At 44.6% G+C, this 20,708-nt stretch overlaps 1 protein-coding gene across 1 annotated transcript in view; it reads left to right on the forward strand.

Annotated features, from left to right (window-relative positions):
* The first annotated feature begins 768 nt into the window (after nt 1-768).
* The window catches only part of LOC107194435 (visual system homeobox 2-like), a 75,889-nt gene continuing 55,949 nt past the window's right edge, over nt 769-20,708 (forward strand). Inside the window, exons 1-2 of the mRNA XM_015584056.1 lie at nt 769-1,237; nt 19,547-19,588. Of these exons, the coding sequence (XP_015439542.1) occupies nt 769-1,237; nt 19,547-19,588 (511 nt within the window). The remainder of the gene's footprint in view (nt 1,238-19,546; nt 19,589-20,708) is intronic.

Raw genomic sequence — 20,708 nt, forward strand, 5'->3', positions numbered from 1 at the left:
AGCCTCTGCTTTTACAACGAAGATTAATCGAAAGCACAACACAGTAAGCTCTACATTAAGCCCTGACGCTTAACAAAATATTCTCCCATTTCGAGACACGTTTTTCAGTGATGGAGATCTATGAAAACACTTAGGACCGACGGCGGGGTCCAACGAACTATATCAGATTTCTTCCCGTGCAAAGTATTCGTATATTTTTTAAACATAATTGGACTGCTCGAATAAAAGTCGCTCTGTAGCGGGCCTATAGTACCGATTCGAATCTAGATACCCTGAAGTCAAGAAGAGTATCCGAAACCCGATGCTACCGCTAGTCGCAAACCGTCGGATGCGCGCGTAAACGTTATGCCAGTGTCGAGCCACGACGAAAGCTTCGTTCCATTCCGTATTCGTATCTGCTCGTAACCAGAAATCGAATCCTCGATCACTGATGGTCTCCAGACATCGAACTCCACGAATCGATCAACGAAAATACAGTCTCATCATCTTCGAGGACTCCGAACGACGCAGCAACACCGCCGCAACATAGTTCCTAAGAAACGTGATCCGTAGGACTGGACGAGCAACGATTACGAACCTGCGTCTGTCATTCGATCGCGGTACAACGATCCACGCAAATAAAATAATCTTCCCAGGTGACCGATCAAGATGATGATCCGTTAGCTACCTGGTTACCTTTCGACGCGTTCGAACGGAGAGAATTCGCGTGATCTCTCGCGTGGAGAATGACATTTTGAGCCGGTGATATAGTCGTGAAATAGTACAAAGATGCCGCAGCGATCGCCGTTCGCGATCCAGGAGCTGCTGGGCCTGAATGGGGCCGGAAACGGGAACGGTACCGATCGGGGCTCGCCCCAAGCCTCGCCGCCGGCCGGCATATCCGCGGTCTCGTACGCGCCAACGGCGCCCCATCACAAGCTATGGGACTACATGCCCAGCCTGACGAATCATCTGGGCAATCTCGGGAATCTTGGAAATCTCGGAAACCTGACGGCCTCGCGGATGGCCTACCTGAATGCGCAGGCGGCCGTCGCGGCTGCCTTCTTGCCGCCGCCCCATCCCCACCCCGCCCACCACGTACCCCATCATCAGGTACATCAACCGGGACAGCTTCCGGCCTCGCCGGCCGGCGTCAACGTGCATCCGGCCGCACACGCGCAGCACGTACTTCCGGGCACCGCTGTCACCGCGAATCATCATCAGCACAGCCCGACGACTCAGCACACGCCACCCCATGGTGAGTTGATATTTTGATGACTTCTTTTGTAATTGGGTCGGTTCGTTCGATGGGTAATGGCTAACTCGTGGCTTTCTGGCTGCCTGGAACAGAGGATATTAGTAGAATTGTAGGCAGCCTTAACGTTTGACATAGGTAGACGTAATATGTGGAGCTACCCTGATGTTAACCTGAAGTCATGTTATCAGAGTTCTGGGAGGACTGTTGTGGGTTTGGATGGCGGGGTTTAGAGAAAAATGGTAAACGTAGTATATGGTACTGTTTCGAGGTAGAAAACAGTGTTATTGTCTTTATTATACCGTGGGTACTTTTTTTATAAAATTTGGGAGTATTTGAATCAGTAAGTGATTCGAATGTATTGTTAATAATTCCTTTAGGTTTGAATAAGCTTTCGTGAATATACTGACCAAGTGTTGAAGGTTATGGATTGGGTACAGAAAGCCCGATGGTACTTCAGATCTGTATATTTCAAGTGCAAATAAGTAGTGTCGCAATGCATTAAGTATGTCAAGGGTTTACACAGAAGGAGCATTTAAATTTACTTGATTGAGAATATACATTACTCATCGAACGACATTAAACGACAAGTAGTTCTTGATCTGTTAGTAAATATGTGGATTAATTATACTACTCACTACATCACTATGGTTCTAACACGAAAAACGCTCCGCTGTCACGCATACCCAAGTCGAATGTTTTTCGGTTGACGTTGTTTCTAGCATTGGGATTGAGTTCAACACTCAGGGCGTGAAACTGAGAGAAGCGTTCAATCCTTTCCTTTCAGTCCAAGGACAATCCGAGTCCTTTTCAGAGCTAGGCATTGAACGCTTCCTGTTTGTGCGTGGAACTAAAACGGTACACTTTGAAAAATTATTTCGTTGGAAGGTGTTTCCAAATTAGTCACGATGAACGACGATGCATTAAAATACCAACTCTATCACCAGAAATACTAGCCTACTTATAATACCTTTAAATCATTCATTGTCACGATGTCACTGAACGCATTCACTTACAACACCCTTCCAGTCTTCGATCAACCGAATACTGATTACCAAAATTATCCAACGCCAATTAACAGGCATCGACAAGAATACACCTTTCATTCGACACATTTCCGAATTATCGACAGACTCCCCCCCCACGCACACACAAACACACACGAAAAGCACCTCCATCAGAAGGTTCTGCGTTAAAACTGTTATTAACGTTCTCCTCGAAAGAAAGAGCTGATCCTTTCAGCGGGAAACTGTTGTCTCGCGAAATTCCTCATTGCTTATTTCCAACGAATACCATATCGCCCACGCGACCGTGGCCAACGTGACGCCGTAATTATCATTAAATCTCGTCCCGTTAATTTATAGATGACGATTAAGATGACATTGTTTCCACCGTCACGTCGTTTTACTCGCAAGGCGTGGCCACATCTACCCCCAGCCCTCCCTCCCCCCCTCCCATTGTGCTTCGACAATTATAACCGTACCATTTATTCCGCGAACGGAGCCTGCTAACCGTTTCTTTCACCAGGTGGCCGCCGCCGCGCCGTCCGAAGAAGAATTAATAATTAATTTTACCGCGAACCGCGGGCCCGGTATTGTCGTCGAGTAACGAGCAACCACTTCATTCAATCTTACACGTTCGTTAAGACCTACATCTTGGTCGCGACTTCGTAGAAAAAAAAAACGGCGCCTGCCCACCCCCTTCCCACCCCCTCCTCCTCGATCCCTGATTCAACGGGGTGAACAAGGATCGCGTTGAAGCCCAGTGGAGGCCGAGTCGTTAACCTCGGGGCAGATCTAGACGGCGAAATTTACAATGAAAGTGACCTGAACGTTTTGAAACCGACCGTCCTAGCCCGGTGTGCACGCCCTCGCGATTCCTTTCTAGAGAGCTCCTTGCCAGCCGCGAGTCGCGACCAAGAAAGACCTCGAGAAACCAATTAAAATCTGCGCCGACGACAGAAACGTTTGAACACAGCTTTGTGTTCGAGCCGGGTGAAATGAAATTTCATCGTTCTTGATCTGTTTTTTTTTCGGGAAGTGGGAATTAATCGAGGGAATCGTGCTGGAAAGACTGTATTGCAATTTGAACGGCGATCGTAAGAGATTGTGAACCAGGTGTTTTGGTCATTCTGCTGTCCAACATCTTATTACTAACTTTGGAGGTGTAAACACAGAGAAGATTGTTTTTTATTTTAAAATTGCACAGAATCGGTTCAATTCTATTACACAGTAAATGCTCGATGAGTGTTCAAAGGCTTCTCTTTTAATGAGCTTCTTTCTTTTTAATGAGGTTTAGCACAGCGATACAGCTTAGAATTCGGAAGCCAATGATATTAGTTTCTGTTATTTTATTTTCACTGCCGAGGAGCCTTCGAACAGATGGTTCACTGCAGTTGGTGGGAAATGAATGACAAATTGCCATCGACATCTGCAAAGTATTATAATTCTACAGAATTTATGCTATCCACTACAATTAATTTTAATTCCACAGACTCTAATCCCTAGCACTCCTCGATACAACTAATGAAATTCTACAAAATAATAGTTACAGTAAGCACAATACTAACGTTCATATACTCAAAGGACCATTTACTTCCCACGAGTCTAATATCAGTACAGATTCCTCCATCAAATGAATAGGAAACTGTAAATGCACACAGTAATTCAATCAAGAAAAATCTTCGATATCTACCACAGCTTCGATAGGTCCCGCCATCGCGTCCTCTTGCCACACGAATGGCACTCGTCCGTAAAACCAGACAGGACTAACGACACACGTCGCCGATGCGCCGTAATAACGCATTGATCGGCAATCACCGGTGATTGCGTTTCAATCCACGGACGAGTCCTGAACCCGGGGACGACCCTCCGCGTCAGGAACGTCGAAGTAAATTAATAGGCGTATCGTCGTCCCAGCGTGAAACGAGCACTTAACGTGCCACTTACGGCTATCGGTTAGCAGAGAGCCACTCAAGATCGTGTTACCGAAAATCGACGGGCCCTGTGCACCTTTGTCGCGTGTGCACACGCGCGAAAACGTCATTGTATACTGGGTGGTTTTCGGGGCCGTTTTCCCGAGGAAAACACGGGTCAGACCGCAGCTGACCCCCTCCCCCGGTTCTTCACGCCCTTTGTACTGTGCTAACCGAATTTCGGAACAAACAAACGTCTGTTTGCGTTCTGTGGAATCGTAGGCTCTAGGTAGCTGGACATTAATTATCAGGAGAAATGCGTGATTACCACGTGAAGACGATGGAGGATACGAAAAATCAACTGGACGATATTCCCGGTCCCAGTTTGTCAACGTCAGTCAGATGAGACGGAGAGAAAGAATAAGGGAAAGAAAGAAGGGTAGCCTCCGCCTCTCCGGGGTGACTGCACTGTGGGAATTGAATATTTTTGTCCGAATAATCCCCAACGTTATGAATAATTAGTGGTATAATGAGTTGAGTGTTGGGCAGACCTGCAATGTCTCACCAAAACACAAAGAGCCTCGACAAAACGTAAAAATGGCCGCGGTTGGGCAAACTGTTCTCAACCTGCACGGAGTAACCCCCTCATCGGTCTTGGTCTCGTGAGAATCCGATCCTTTAAACAGTCTCCTGAATACACTGATTGGAAAAAATTGTTAGCAATCTTGAAGAATACTATTTTCAATGTACATTCACCATCTCTAATTCTTGTTTTTTCTATGAAAATACTAGATCTCATATTGAGTAAAAACCACCCAGTTTATATTCTGCAAGAGTAACCATTTATTACCCTTTAAAACTTATTCGCTCTACTTGCAATAATTATCGTCTAAGAAAAATTCTGTAGTTTCAGTTGCTACATCTAAATTTTCTCGGTTAATGTTTGATATTCTCATATTCGACTCCCTTTTCTTCCAATGAAGGGTGAAGGTAACAACGACGAGCCTTTCGGTCGATCGATGTCACAATAGGGTATCAAAATCGATTTTTCTTTTTTTTTTTGTTGAAGCAAGCGAATCAGTACGACGGCGTCGCGATCTCGTGATCACCGTGGACTACTCCTCGTTCCGGTGGAACGAATTTTGAGAACGATTTTCGGGTGTCGGGTTCCCGGTGCAGCACAAAGGATCTGCCCTTCCATTCAAACGTCACTCTGGCACCTCGTCTTACAGCGGAGCATTTTATTTGGCGCACTTCATTCGTCCCTTTTTGTCTTAAATCGTGGCCAGACTTAAAGACGAGAGCCCAGAGACGAATGCCCCAACTGCTCGATTCCGTTCTGATAATAAATTATATATCGATCGTCGTGGGATCGATTGCGCGTCGTCCAGCTGAAAATTCGACGGATCCGGTATGATTGAACGGGGTGGCACCGGGGGTTGTCTGGCTCGCTCGTCGATCTCGGGATCTTTTGTTTCTCGCGAATAATGGGCCCTCTTGCGCCGAAATTCGGGCCAAGAAGCCTGGAACGTGTTTGCACACTTCACCGGGGATCGCAAATTTTCTGGCTAATTAACGCTCGGTCTGCAAAATGTTAAGTAAGCCCCTTAAAATAGAGGACCATTGGAATATTCACGAAGCTCGGTCTTGAAAAAACATGCACGGAAATTAACCCTCTGATGCTTGAAAATAAAGTTCCAGCGACACACATTTGTCACCCTTTCACCGTGCAGTACTTTATTTATCTTTAGAGACTTTATTCCGAGCATTTTGTAACTTGTTTTTACTTTTAATGGAGGAAATTAGTTTGCCTTTAACCTCAGTTTACAACAAATTAGTTTAAAAAGTTGCGAACATGCGTGAATATGCGTGACACGTTTCTGGTAGTAATGCAGCTGACAAATATAAAGCTTTCCTTGGTAATCTACTTGCCTGAAAATCTACATCGTCCAAAGTCAGTGTGAAATATTCGATTCCAAACTCCATCTATTTCTTTCCTATCCATTCAGAAGAGTCTTCAACGACCACTAGAGAATCATAAAACGACTTTCAAATCGGAGATCTTCAATTGAATCTCAACTAGAAAAAAACGGGCAACAATGGCTGACCAATGGTGGGACGGGGTGGTTCGAACGGGTAACGATCGATTCGCCGGGGTAAGGCGTTAATCGGTATCAGGAGTAGAGGAACTGCCGGAATGTAGGAACCGCGGAGAACTGGCATTGTTTAAAAATTCCGAGATTCACGCTGGTTCTCGGTGTCGTGGCTTTGCCTTTCCAACGGCTTGTGCACGGTGGTTCTCGCCTCCCACTCTCTCTTTTTCTCTCTCTCTCACCCGAGCTCCGCTTTTTCGGTTCGTTTGAAGTTGGCAATCAACTAGATTGCCTATCAACGCCTGAGAAGTCTCCTTGCACGCTCCCGCCCGGTCCAGTCCTTTTCTTGCTCTCCCTCTCTCCTTCTCTATTACACCCTCAAACACACGGCCACGTGACAACGTTGTTCCTCGTTTATTCCCTCCACGCCATGCCGTGCTGCGTGGTCGTTTCCTCTCTCAGCGATTTTGTGTACGCTCTCTACCTCCCTCTCTCTCTCCCTCTCACCGAGTACAAGCCAACCCACCCCCTCACTCCTGCGCGTTTTCCCTCTTCCTCGTACTTTCACCCCGGGTTTCTTTCTCCACCCGTTGATGCCGCCCCGGTAACACATCTCTGCAAACGTTTCCGTAAAACGTGGCACAATCGGCCCGCCATTGTTCCCGTGTACCCCTTTCATCCCGGGGACGGGGAAAGTGCAAGCGGTCTTCGAGGCCGTGCAGCAGACGGTTCCGTGGGCCCACAGATTGCTATTCTTAATCGTTATTTCGTATAGTCGCGATGGAGAGGATGGGAGTCGATGATTTAACAGGGTACATGAGGCTTTTGATACTGTGGTAGATCTCTGTCAGACTGATACAGAAGAATTTTTAGGAATAGATGATATTATGTGCATTACGAGTTTCACTTTTAGGGAATAGTGTGCCATAGGGAAACGTTCGTAAGATAGGCGATCATTGTAGAGGAAGTAGGGAAATCAGGGAAAGGAAGCTAGCTTGCAGCAAAAACTTGCAGCGGTCAAAATTTACTTCAGTTCGAAACTTCCTTCAGTTTTAAACTTACTTCGGTTCGAGACTTGCTTCAGTTTTAAACTTGCTTTAGCCCTCTTGAGGATTAACTTGTGAAGACTTTTTTTATCAAGATTAATTTGTGAGATACGAGTGGTTTTTCTTTAACCACGTACGCGAATTCATGATTCCTAGTAAATTTATATGGAATCAAATACTTTTTGCTTAGTTCATCTGCTTAGATTACGGTAAATCCTGGATCAGTGTTCAACGGCTCCTCGGCATTGACAAGAAGAGGTTCCCAAGTATGACGCGTACTTTTTAATGAGGTTTATCACCGTGATAGACTTAGGAATTCTGAATTCAATGATATTTGTTTCAGCCGCATATGGCCATTAGTTTATCAAATATTTAATATTCAGTGCTGAGGAGCCTTCGAACACTCATTGAGGATTTACAGTAATAACAGATATCAAAGTATTTAGAATACATCGAAGAAAAATCTGACTCTGGAATCATAAAATCCCGACTCTACCCTATAGCACAAAAGTATCCTCAGTCCTCTTCGACCATCAAGAGGGTTACCCAAGAGAGTCAAGACGTTAATAAATCAGCACGATTCCATACCATACTCCTACCGTCTCAATTCCAACGGAATCCGAAACGACACGGGTCTTTCGTTATTCCATGCAAAGTTCTCTTCAGCCCGCGTTCGAACATCAAAAGGGGTGAAAACCGTGTTGCAGAGAGCGTCGAAAAAAACCGACAAGATTCCCAGTCCAGTTCCTTCGTCACGTCCCTGGCGCGGAACGGCGTTCTGTCCGGAAAGTCGTGGCTACGACAGGCAGAGAGAAAAAGAAAAAAGAAAAGGGAGAAATTCCACGCTACACCCCCCCCCCCCCCCCCCCCCAAAGGCGATGCTGGAAACATGGATAAGGGGTGCGGCCTGTAGGCGCAGGTCGATACTGATTAGTACTTCAAAGCGGCTTGAACGCGCGAGTCTCCCTCCCCTCCCTCCACACAACCGCCCAGGCCTCGACGATGGATTCGCGACAAAGCAAGCGGCGGCACTCGAGCGAAAAATCTTGAACAAATTAGCGGATTATGAATTCTCGACCGGCTTTGTTTCTAGGAAAAGTGGCTGCGGACGCGGATAAGAGACTCGCGAACACGAGCGACAACCCATAGCCTGCCCCCGGCCATATATGTTGCGGCGGCGCTCGCGGAATCGACTCGCCCAAGATTTCGAGTAATAAATCGCGTGAGACCCGATGCAATTCAAATTAGCCCTTCACTGCCTCGATACTGGTATGGCACCGTTGGGTCACAGGGCCGACGAAAGCGGTTCACTGCAGCGTGGGGGGTGAAAGACGGTTTTCAGCGTTTTGTGGATTTGATTTTGAACGATCTTTCTTGCAATCGCGTTGATTCTGGGTAAAGGAAGACTATATTGTGATTGTGGATGGGGTAATTTCGATAGTCTACAATCTATCTATGTACAACGAGAGTAGATGATTTTTTATTAACCCTCTATGGGCCCGTGTAACTTTCAAGTCACATACTAATATATCGATATTTTATTAAATAATTTAACTCTTGTTACAAGGTGGCGTATACATCTTGTTATATAATACCTTCGTACTAACCAATAACATTATAAAACGAAAAATTGCTGAAAAAACATGGTGGGTTAATTAGTAATCTGTATTTTAAATGTATAGTCCTGAACAAAATTCGGCTCATAGAGGGTTAATTACAATGGGTGGAAAGTATATAAAGAATTATAGTATACACTAACGGCCAAAAGTATGGGACCAAGGTTCATGATTGATGGAACAGTAATTCATTCTTCTGTTACTATATTATAAAAGTTACGGAATCGGTATAAACACAAATCATTTCCAAGCAGTTTTAGCACATTACTTTTATAAAATCTTTATAGAAAAATATTTTTTCTTTTTTTTAATCATCAGACCTGGTCCCATAGTTTTAGCCGGTAGTGTACCTCTACTATTACTGTATTCAACTCAGGTCAATAACAGCAATTATTCTGCTTAACTTTTGCACTGTAGCATACGTTCAATTACATTTTAATTTCGTTTAAATCTCATTTCCGCATTTACGTCAAGACGTGTAATATTCCATGACAGTGAAATGATTTATTGGACAATCAAATTCAGCGTGGATGCTGTAGGATTTCGAGAAGTGTCGAATATGCAACCCCCCCGGGGAGATAATTGATCCGTCACGAAAGTATTGCAGGACCAGGCCAGTCGGCTCGGTGGCTTATGCAATTGCGAATGCAAATTAAACGAAATTAAACAGTTAATTAAAGTACCGGCACCCCCCCCCCCCGGGGGAGAAGTTAATTGAGATTCTTGGGAGATTTGTCGCGCGGAATGTCTTAATTTAGTCCCTTAAGCGCCCTAACTCGCCTTAACAACTTAGAATAATTGGATAACACTGCCAGGGCGTGCTCACCGTCAGAAGTAGGAAAATTCAGACTCTCGGGCGTTCACGAGAGACGCCTCTCTCTTATTTTTTTTTCCTTTTCTAGTTTTTTCTTCTCGTTTTTTCTTCTCTGTCTCCTTCCCTCTCTCTCTCTCTCTTTTTTTTTTTAACGCGTCACGATTCACCCGCACGCTTGCTCACAACGATGTTTCTCTCTGTCGGTGTCCTCCTGTGCCACGGACTTAGTTCAGGTTTACTCGCGACAGCCTTGTTCAACCGACACGTCGCGACGAAAAACGTTTCTTTAACGAAAGTAGATAAAAAGATCTCTTTAGAATTCGCGCGGTGAAAGCTGCCACAGAAACGCTATTGTTCTTTTATGTTGACTCGAGAATTCTTTTAACGAATAGTGAAAATTCAGTTTATATGTTTATTGTGTTCGAATTACACGCTTTTGTTTGAATTTCTGTTGACGATCAATTCCAGGTCACCGCAATTATTATCAGTTTTGGTACCTATTATGTAGCTCAGTAGTGTTCCATTGATCTTTATGTACGATTGTATCAAACCAGATGAATTATGTGGAACGTCCGTGTGCGAAACGAGAAATTCCCGTTTTCCCATCGATCGGCTGACCGCAAATTTTCCGTCCCCGGGGCAGAAATGATTTTCTCTCATTACACTCTGGTCGCGGTGTCAATCATACGACCCTCCATCGACTAATCGCCTAATCGCGTAATCCGATCGAACAAACCAATCCGGGGATACGAGGAAAATCTCTGCCCCGTTCCGTATCTTCCGCTCTATTGCCAATACGAATTCGCTGTACGAATAAGAATCCTTATTTCGACGATTCATCGGTCTGCTAACAGAGAAAAAATAAACTTCGCTCTTTATATAACTTATCCATTTAAAAAATTTTCTTTGGTATTTCTATATTCATTTCTGTAACATTCATCTTCAATTATTACTAGATATCTTTGGTTTACAGGAATTAAAACATACTTTTTTGCGTGAAGTACATAGACCAGAAGAATTGATTGTCTTTCGTTGGTTTGAAAGTAGAAAAAACGAGAAACCAGGTCTCTATCTACAGTAGATTGATGTGAAAAAAGAAACTATCAATATTCTTTGAAAACAAATATGTAGACTTGTAATAATAATATTGTTTTGTAAAATTTAAGTGACACAAAATACAAATTTGATAGCGATTGAACATTACACTGTCGTACATATGAGAAATAATTTTGAAAACAGTTGAGAAAAGCAAGCCTAACTGGTAATCATCAGAATTTTCCGTCAATTATGTTATCCAAAACAGTATCCACTTGTTTAAAAAAAAAAGAACGTGAATTCAACGTTTTTCTCGAAGCAATTAGTTACAACGATCGCCGATGTAAACGGTCGGAAATGGCGCGCGGGATCGATGCGAAGCGCCGCGTCGGCACGTCGAAAATCGGAGTGTCTATCGCCTAGGCGTGATCGTTACTCAATTATTTAATTTCGCGGAGCGTTGCGCCGTGTCCGCGTTCAATGGAAAATCCGTCGTGTGGCACGATTATCGACAGACGAACGGTATCGATCTACCGTCCCCGGTAGAAGTCATGCGCGCTAACAGGCTGGGTAAGCATGTTTCACCATACCGTAAACTTTGCGGGGCATTATTCCAAGGCGACATGCACGATGCGTGTACGCGTGCACACTGTCATCCCCGAGTCAGTGGACACTTGCGCCGTAGAACGAACGATCGATACGAAATTCGAAATAATGTAAAATGGAACTGAATTATAAATCTGATCTGCTTTGTAGAAAGCATTAAAAGCCTAGAATTGAAAGTTATTCATAATGCAAACAGATTGTTATTATCTTCGAATTAATCACTTGTAGAAAAGATAACGAAGTGGAAGGTTTTACCTGTAACACAATTTTCTTTTTTCTCGGAACAAGACGACTATCATACTATAAAGGCCAGCGTATGCACAGTGAATATTGGAATCGGTAGTCGGTCCTCCTAGTTGCGTTAATTTTCATTATTAACACCCCAGAATAATTCGACTCACAAACGGTACGGTGGGTTTTAAGGTCGCACTTGGCAAGGTGGGGTCGGATGTGATCCTGAATTTGTATTTTTGTTTATTTATATAATAAGGAATAATAATTGAGTTATATAACGTATAATAATACAAGTATTAAATGTTTCCTAAATAATCAAAAATATTTTGAATCCAGTATAATAAAAGAAATAATAAGAACTATAGAAAGGACATCACGAGAGAAACTATAACTTTGGTCGGACACAACCCGGATTTTACCATTAGAATGTTAACAATAACTCCATAGTAATATCGTTAAAGATTGAATAACACTACACTACCATCATTAATAATAACAGCCATTCAATGAACCACCGATACTCAAAAATCACGTCTGCATGACACACCCTTCCAAATCACCCCTAAAAACTAAATTTTCTACGAAAAGAACACTTTACGTTCTCAATTTATTTGCACACACACGCGTGATCACCTCTTTCTCGACAGGGCCGCCAGTTACAGCGTTAAAATGTACACTCGCGTCGAGATAGTCGACTATCAATCGGCCTTTCCGCGCCCGCTACTCTCACCTCGTAAATTTCCACCCTTTGACACGCGCCTAATACCCAAACCCCTTTCAGGGAGGAGAGGGGCCACGCTCGATCCCTGGGCATCTCGTTGTAGCCGGTGGCGACGGTGCGTTACGGGAATGGTGGCGGTCGACGTAGCTGCCTAACCCCTCGGGTGCCTGCGGGACGTTAATGAAATAACACGGGAATTAGTCTCGGACATTACCGGCGAACTATGTCCATTACCGTGGGGGCCCATCCCGTAGCCCCCTCGTACAGTACGCCGGGAAAGTTTCAGTTCGATATTCCCCGCGGAGTTTCCGACCACCGGTTTCTGCCAATCGCGGTGGCGGCTCGACTGGGTTTGCTGGAGGATCTCTAATTAGTGGGTGTCGATTGGTCGATCCCCCGTCCTCCAGGTGGAGGGTGACGGTGGACGGGGTGACAGGGCCGAGAACGATCGACGACCGATGAAAATTAAGGGAAATTGAGCGTGATTGAAGTTATCGAGGATCCAGAGCCGGGTAACTGACTTCCAGTCGGGGAATCCGGTGTCAATCGTGACAGATGGTTAATTGTAGAATTGTATCGCGACATGGAGGTTTCACGGCGGCTAGAGCCAAGCCTCTAGGAGGCTAGAGTCTAGCGGATAGGCTCCAGTCCCAGAGTGCGTCAGTGGGTCAGAGTAATTGAAGATACGGCTGCGGCCACTCCAGTTTTCAAGTCGCTTACGCGGACTCGACTCTATGCTGCATCACGTCCCTTTTCCTCCGGCGTGCATGTAACTAATTTCCACACTCCCCGGGCGGAAAAGTAGGAGGCGAATATAACGCTCCTCAACAAACCTTTTTTCTCACACCCCCACCGCACGTGTAGGTCCCTTCAGGAATTCTAGTGTAAATCTCGCCGGCGTCGCTCGGTTCGTTGTATAATTCTTTTGCTGTACCAACTTCTGGGATACTGTTGCGTGTTCTACGGTTGGCTATGGAAGAATTAATAGTGGCGGATTCTCGATTTTGGGATGGAGAATGAATTTTTAATAGGAGTATGGTAATAGGAGACTGGTGGTTAATTAGGTGCTTCAATATGGAAATTGAGTTTCATGGGAATTTCGTTGAATAGTAATGAGTGAATATTTATTGCCGAAATGCAGTTTCAATAAAATTTACTGTAAAAATGGTTACATTGCTTGCATCCGCTGTGGGATAAGCATGTTTCATCATAGCAATGTTGCACCCCTAATGCCCCCCATGATTACGAATAGGAACTTCAAACCTCGCGCGAATTTCAATTAGGACTTTGGAGACTGGAACGGTAAATGGATTTCTGAGGAAACGAAAAAAAAAAACACGTAAATGGGACACCTGAATTGCGAATGGAACGTTGATGCATCCTCGACACCCTTTTCATATACGCTGGCTTTTACTTCGGCCGAGGATGACGATACGTATTTATACGTCTGGATCGGTGCGATCCAGAAAACGACGCGTTTCATACTAAACCCGCAGTTCCTCTTCAGTCAGTTTACATTCCTAAATTTTCCTGTTATACAGTAAATCATCGATGAATGTTCGAAGGCCCTTCGGCACAGAACATTAAATATTTCACAAACGAACGGCCACCCGAGGTTGAAACAAATATCATTAGCCTCAGAATCTCAAACTCTATCGCTGTGCTAAACCACATTAAAAAAATCAACGTTACACCTGGGGACCTCTCCTTGCCAGTGTCAAAGAGCCTTCGAACACTCATAGCTGATTTACTGTAAGCATCGTCAACAGTAAAGATTCTATAAGAGTTGGATAAAAAGTTCCTCGTGAGAGTTTCTATTTCATCCATACCACTGAGGAGGAGAGACTGTTGTACGTGCTAAGCGCATAATTTATCCTCCCACCCCCACCCCGACCACCCCGTTTTTATTGCTGAAGGTCAGGCTTCGGACAAACAATAGATTTCTTAAGTACTGAAACGATTCACGGTGCACCGTGAAAGTTTTGAAGCGGCCCCCAGTTTCAAACTCTCATAGAGTCTTTACTGTACTTCACTGTTTCGTCCTCAACGGGTCAAATCAACACCAATAATACCCAATCATCTTATCCACGTCCAGTACCGAAAACCGTTCGTTCGTATCTCACATTCAACGGAGGTATTCGCGCTCACGTTCGCGCGCTTGTCTCCTTTGGATGCGTGTGTACATACACGGAGCTTCCAGTCCGATGTGTACGTGTCAGGGAAGAGTGTGTGGGTATCGTCGGTGGCGTGTACCGGGCTTTCAAGCGAACGGCCGTAAGTCGCTCAAATTGGTATGGATTTCCAGTCCAACACCTCGATTGTCCCCGGTGAAGAGTGCTTCGCGAGCATACATGAATTCACGCCTCAAACACACGGTGTGTACGGGCGCGCGGCGTAGTCCTCTCTCTCTCTCTCACTCTTCGTTTTTCCCTCCTCGCCCACAGGCTTCTTGCTCTTCTCTCCCTCGCCCGTCGTCGCCCCGCGCGCGTTTTCACCTCTTGCTCGCGCCCTCCCTCTCGACGATCATTCCCACTCTCTCTTTCCCGCGCTCGTAGAGGTGTCGCCGGAGCAAAATCTTGCCCGGGCTGGTGTGCATGAATGGGCCAACGGGACTTCGTGGTGTATATACATACATAGTGTATACACGAGCGCACAACGCGCACGGCCAGCCAGCCACGAGGAGGCCCTGATTGCGTGCCGGTGAATGCGTTTCCACCCGTTCCTCTCTAAGTAGCAGCTCATTCCGCGATGCTTGCTCTCGCGACTTGGAAAACGAGAGAAGGTAGAGCTAGCTAGCTAGCTAGGCTTCTCTCTCTCTCTCTCTCTCTCTCTCTCTCTCTCTCTCTATCTCTCGTGTCGCCAGAAGCTCTTCGAAGCCACGAGTGCGTGGGTCCACGGGGTTACCCTGGCGTCATCACCGACACATCTCGTTCTAGCACAAGCATCTTCCACTGAACCCACCCCGATCTCGGGGATAGAGTTTATTTTTTATCCTCCCCCGTTTCAGTCCCACCCTGTCGACCCGCTCTTTTCATCGGCCGCCCGGGGAAACGTCCTCACCTTTTTTTGCTATTTACGCCCGGTAATTATTTGTCGTCGTGCCACCCAGGCCGATTACCCAGTCCTCGTTACCATTCCACCCTGGCCTGTCAGGAGCTATCGAGAGAGAACATATATATGGAGCTGAATCGTGGGTAGCAAGTCGTTCCGCGTGAGAGCTAATTACGCGTCTCGTCTAATTTTGAGATCCTTGGGTGTAGAGGGACCCAAGATGTATGGTTATCGTGTGATTTTTGATACAGACAAGGATTACTTGTAGGCTGGAGGGCTAGAAGGTCTACCACTCGAGGAGCTGTGAATAGCCAGGTGACAAATGCCGGAAACGGGAGCGTGTAATCGACGCTCGAGCTGACTCGACTCGGGAAATTGCACCGTTGAACGGCCAGGAGGACACGTCTCCTGGCCGTGTCCTGAATGGTCGAACGGCAAACGGGGCTCTCGTTCGGCTTCCAGGGGGAGGAGGTGGAGCAAGAAAGAGGGCCGTGGTGGCAGGGCAAGGACGTCTTTCGAGGAGTAACCACAAATCCTAGTATAATACTAATAGGCCCATAATGGAGTCAATAGGGCTTAGCCGCGCGACGACAATGAGATCTTGTCAAAATACGCCCGGGGGTAACACGAGACCTAGGAAGTGGATTTTTCTCAATGGGAAAGGCCCCTGTCTTGTCACCGGTGGCGCGCGGCCCGTGGACGTATATATTGTCGTGGGTTTTCAAAAAATCTGAAACCTTTTCACCGCCGTTGGACGGCGCGCTGGATTGTGGTTTAAGTTTCACGTTCCCGGGAAGGGCGGAACCCGTGGAAAAACGGAACGACGGAGCGGATTATAATGCCCCCCACCCCGTGACACGCGTTTCAGTTGTGGCTTCAAGTGAACAGCGCTTTGGATGGATTTCAAAGGTTGAGAAATCGGTGACGATCGCAATGTCGAAGAATTTACTTTAATATTAGCAATGCTTACTCGAGAGATCATCTGTTCCTGCGTTGTTTGCTTATGATGCATATTCACCGTCGTTAATTAATAGTTCGTTCATTTATAATCCTTTTGTGGATATATTATCATCGCTGTCGGAGATTGCTAATACGATAGCGAGCAAATAATTCTATTACCGAAAACAGAAACAATAAAGCAATACATACGTCATGCAAAAAATATTGTTGTGACCTAACTCAGGAATTGGACATATCAATACAATCAGCAAGCCCTCATAAACGGGGACTCTTGGACAATCTTGCTGTTCCTAAGAACAGTTGTTTGTTGCATCTCAACACCCAGAAACAATACGTCAAGCCCCACTTCTTCTACCTCATTCCACGCACAGACACATTCAGCAAGTATTCAGCAACACAAATTATTACAAATCACTGAAAATCACATAACGTTACCATCCTCACTCGCGATATCTTCCAAAGAACTGCACGATATCCGTTTACCATCGAGCAGTTATCGCGACCAAACCGCAACGAATATCCTGGACGCGTGAAAAATCATTTCATTCGATAAAGCGTCGAAACAGGTGAGAAAAAAAATCGTGTACTCGAGAAGGGTTAACCTCCATTACAGTATCGCCCGAATATCTCTGCTCAAAATTTCCCGCGGCCCGTCGCTCCCGAGGCTTGTTAAGTGCCCCGACGTCGGAGCATACTTTTCTGGGTTAATTTATCAAACAAACGCGCGAACTCGACGCAACCTCGGCATCCCCATTTTAAGACGTCGGCTCGTTAAAGTCGTTTGAGGGTGGAGTTCCGCCGCCGCCCCCGGTGTGGTCGCCAGCCAGGCAACTACAACTACCACCCTGGGCCGGTACGTTCCTGAAAACGCGAACTTTGCGTTCTCCCTTACACCCCTCCCTCCTGTACCGCCCCTACCGCTCTTTATCGCCCCGTCGACCGAGCCCCTAACCTTCTTAGGAACGCGGGAATCTTTTTCAACCCCTGTTTTTCAGCCTCCCGACCGACGTCGTTGGTACGACTTTATTAGAGAGAAACGGGTGTCCCAGGCAAAACATCTTAATAGATGGACGCGATTTTCACCAGTGCGCCCTGAATGGATCCGCACAACCTCCCCCTCCAATCTGTCTGACGCGTGGCGGCTTTTCACGAAAAAAAAAAAAAACGGTGGCAGCAAAAAAAAAAAAGGAAAAACACGCGGCAACCAGCAACGGGTGTACCACGTCCACACAAAGTGGATACAGAATCCGTTCGCGCGATTAACAGGCGGATTTGTCGCGTCACGCGCGCGGTCGCAGGGCAATTAAATCCGCGGCGGAGCTAACGAGAGTGGGAGACCTCGCGCGCCCGACCGAACGTCTGCGACCACCAAGGATCCCGGGCAGGTTTTCAAAATTGCCTCTAATTACGGATATCGCGCCTGTTGTTCCCGCGACGAGTGGCTTCCGGGCTTGTCACTCGTTACAGGGAAATTATGGTAACGTAATGATTAAGGCCCCTGCGGCGTTTCGCTGGCGCCTTTTCGAGGACTCTGGTCGTCTTTCTGTAATTGAATGGGTTATTGGGGATACAAAGGATGTTTGGAAAGTTTGTTAATTTTTTAGTTATGAGTAGACTGTAGAGGTTGCAAATTCATGGTTTTATAGGGTCGTTTACGACGACTGGGGCATTTTATTCCTCTCAGTATGAATGTCTTGAGGTTTGATGTGCAAGATATATTAAACTATACGATGTCTTCGCTTTGTTCTGTTTATTATTATAGTTAGTGTCTACTCTCTGATTCGTATGTACTAGAATACCTATCGCATATGAAGTGAATAAGCATCAGAAAATTATCGAAGGTCTGAAGAAATATAGTTTAGGGGATATTAAAGCTTAATGAACAACGTTCATGCTACTATAAAGTAATAAAAGTGGCTCGAAATGTGCAACTTTTATGAAACATAACTTATTCTTTATACAGACCAGGTGTCCTAATATTTACGAACGGCAGTGTATATACAATAGATACGTAAAATTTACAGTCCACTTAGAAGTGTAAAATAGAATGAAGTACATAGTATTTAATTTTTTCCTTTACCCTGAAATTAGGAATTTTTAACGATGATCTTAGAGAATGTAATATATAATCTTCTCTACTAATGGTTTTCATAAGCCAAACTGATGCATATTTTTTGAAGCTCCTAATTGTAATATTCTTCACACGTTAAATTTTATGTGTAATACATATTGTGATATAAAATCCACCTTTGCAAGCAACATATGTAATACAAATAATTTCTCCACTAACACCTCTGTCCATCGAACCTATTCAATATTATTATTACATTTTCACCAGCGCAGTACCATGCGACACATCACTTACTTTAAATCGAAATTTTTCATTACCTGACAGTAAAACAGGGAAGATCGATTCTTGATTAACGTGCTGGCACAAGAAATAGTTTCGAGTCCCGTTGATAATCATTCTAACGAGGTGACCTGGGTCACATCTATTCCCGCGCGAAAGAGGCCGGTGCTTTTTTTTAACGCGACATTTTAATTAATTAAATTACAGTTAATTCTCGTCGTGTCATTAAGAGTAGCGCATTCGGTTGCGAGCTATAGCGAACACGTGTTCCTCTCTATCTCTCTCTCTGTTTCTCTCTAGATCCCGAAAGCCCATTGAGACTGGATGAAAAATGTCTTACTAGGCGCTAATGAAATAATTGTCGAGTTAATTTCGCGAAGCCGTTAATCAGGGTCGAGCGTCGAGGCAGCCCGCGTGCCACCCTCCTTCGAAGCGCGTTTCGCTGAATTCTAGTTAATTTTTAGATGAAAATTTCATTTCCGCGATACTACACACTTCTCCCCTCTTTTTATTTTTCCTTCCAATTCCTTTCGCTGGTTTGCGTTCGTTCTAACGACGGATAATTATTGCAATGAATATTTGCGAATGTAATTTGCGCCAACGGGATACCATACCAGGCGAACCATTACGAGCAATGTTCTCGTGGTCAATTAAAAATTTTCAGCCAGTTTTGCCGCGCGATGTTTCCTCGTTAGAAAAATGACAAAAATGTATCTACCTTGAATTTCCATGACGGTGCTGCGCGTACCATTTGAATTGCTTGTTGCTCATTTCTGTTTCTTATCCTTCGTCATAAATCATTGCATATTATATTATTTAAATCGGGAGAACAGACTCGTATCTGTCTCTAATAAATACATTTTCTGTTCCAGGATTCTCTCAATCGAAGTGTTCGTTCTCAAATCCCAGTCCAGGTAAGGGTCTCATAAAATTATAAATAAACATAACTGACAAGATACGAACTGTAGTTGCACAGATATAAGTTATGAAAGTACAGTAAGACCACAGAAACACGAAGAATGTCTGTTCCAAAGATTTTTTCCAAATTTATTAGAATGGGATGACGAACAGAAGGCGTCGTCGTACTTATTCGCGACAATAGAGCTATTTCACGAGCTCCACACTGAAAGAGGAACTCGGTTCTGTCTATTTTCGGCGAAGAGAAAGATCACTTTTTAGAATTTTACGGGGCGATTCCATAAAGTCGTGCAAACGACCGTGCAACGGTTACGATGTGCCGTTCGCTCGAGTTCTTCGACACAGTCTATTCTCGATATTTATCGTGGATCCAACGTTCTACAGAACTCTCGCGTACTTTACAGACATGTTCTTCGATCGTCCCGAATCGCAGAAACTGTTATCTTCGGTCGCATATGTGTCTGAAAACAAAGAGCAGCAGACTTCGATTCAGATTCAGGTACTATGTTTTAAATTTTAAATAATACCGGAAGGATAATCACTACATCATTTTTAACGAGGTCCTCTGAGAATGTATTTTATGGCCGAATTTTATAGTGATATTCTTATTGCATCAATTAAACATATTGGTAATTGTTTCAACCAATCATCTATTTTAGATTGTGGATTTCGTCCACCGTTGTCCAATTTTCGTCACGAATTTTCTATTTTATTCTGAACCCACTATTTAAGAGAGATTCTAGGATTGATCTTGTCTTACTTTAGAAAATTGTATTTTCCATAGAAATCCACAGTCTACAAAGACCATAGTCTGCACAATTCAATTAATCTCTTCTACAATTCCCAGCATTCACTCACAATCCCGTATCTAAATAATAATAACAATCATAACTTGTATTTAAAAAAGCCAATATCTACTTGTCAATCGCAATTCTGGATTGCCACAGCATACTTTAATCAAGATGAATTTTAAAAACACTAATCGAAAGGAAGATCTCGATACTCTGGAGGAAAAGTGCCCTAAACGGATTCGTGCAGATTAATCATCGCGGAGTATCACATAAAAATTATTCCTCTGAATGTATTGAGCATTCCGGGCGTAATTCAATGTGAATC

The sequence above is a fragment of the Dufourea novaeangliae genome, unplaced genomic scaffold (assembly GCF_001272555.1).
Source record: "Dufourea novaeangliae isolate 0120121106 unplaced genomic scaffold, ASM127255v1 scaffold39, whole genome shotgun sequence".
Classification (NCBI taxonomy): Eukaryota; Metazoa; Arthropoda; class Insecta; order Hymenoptera; family Halictidae; genus Dufourea; species Dufourea novaeangliae.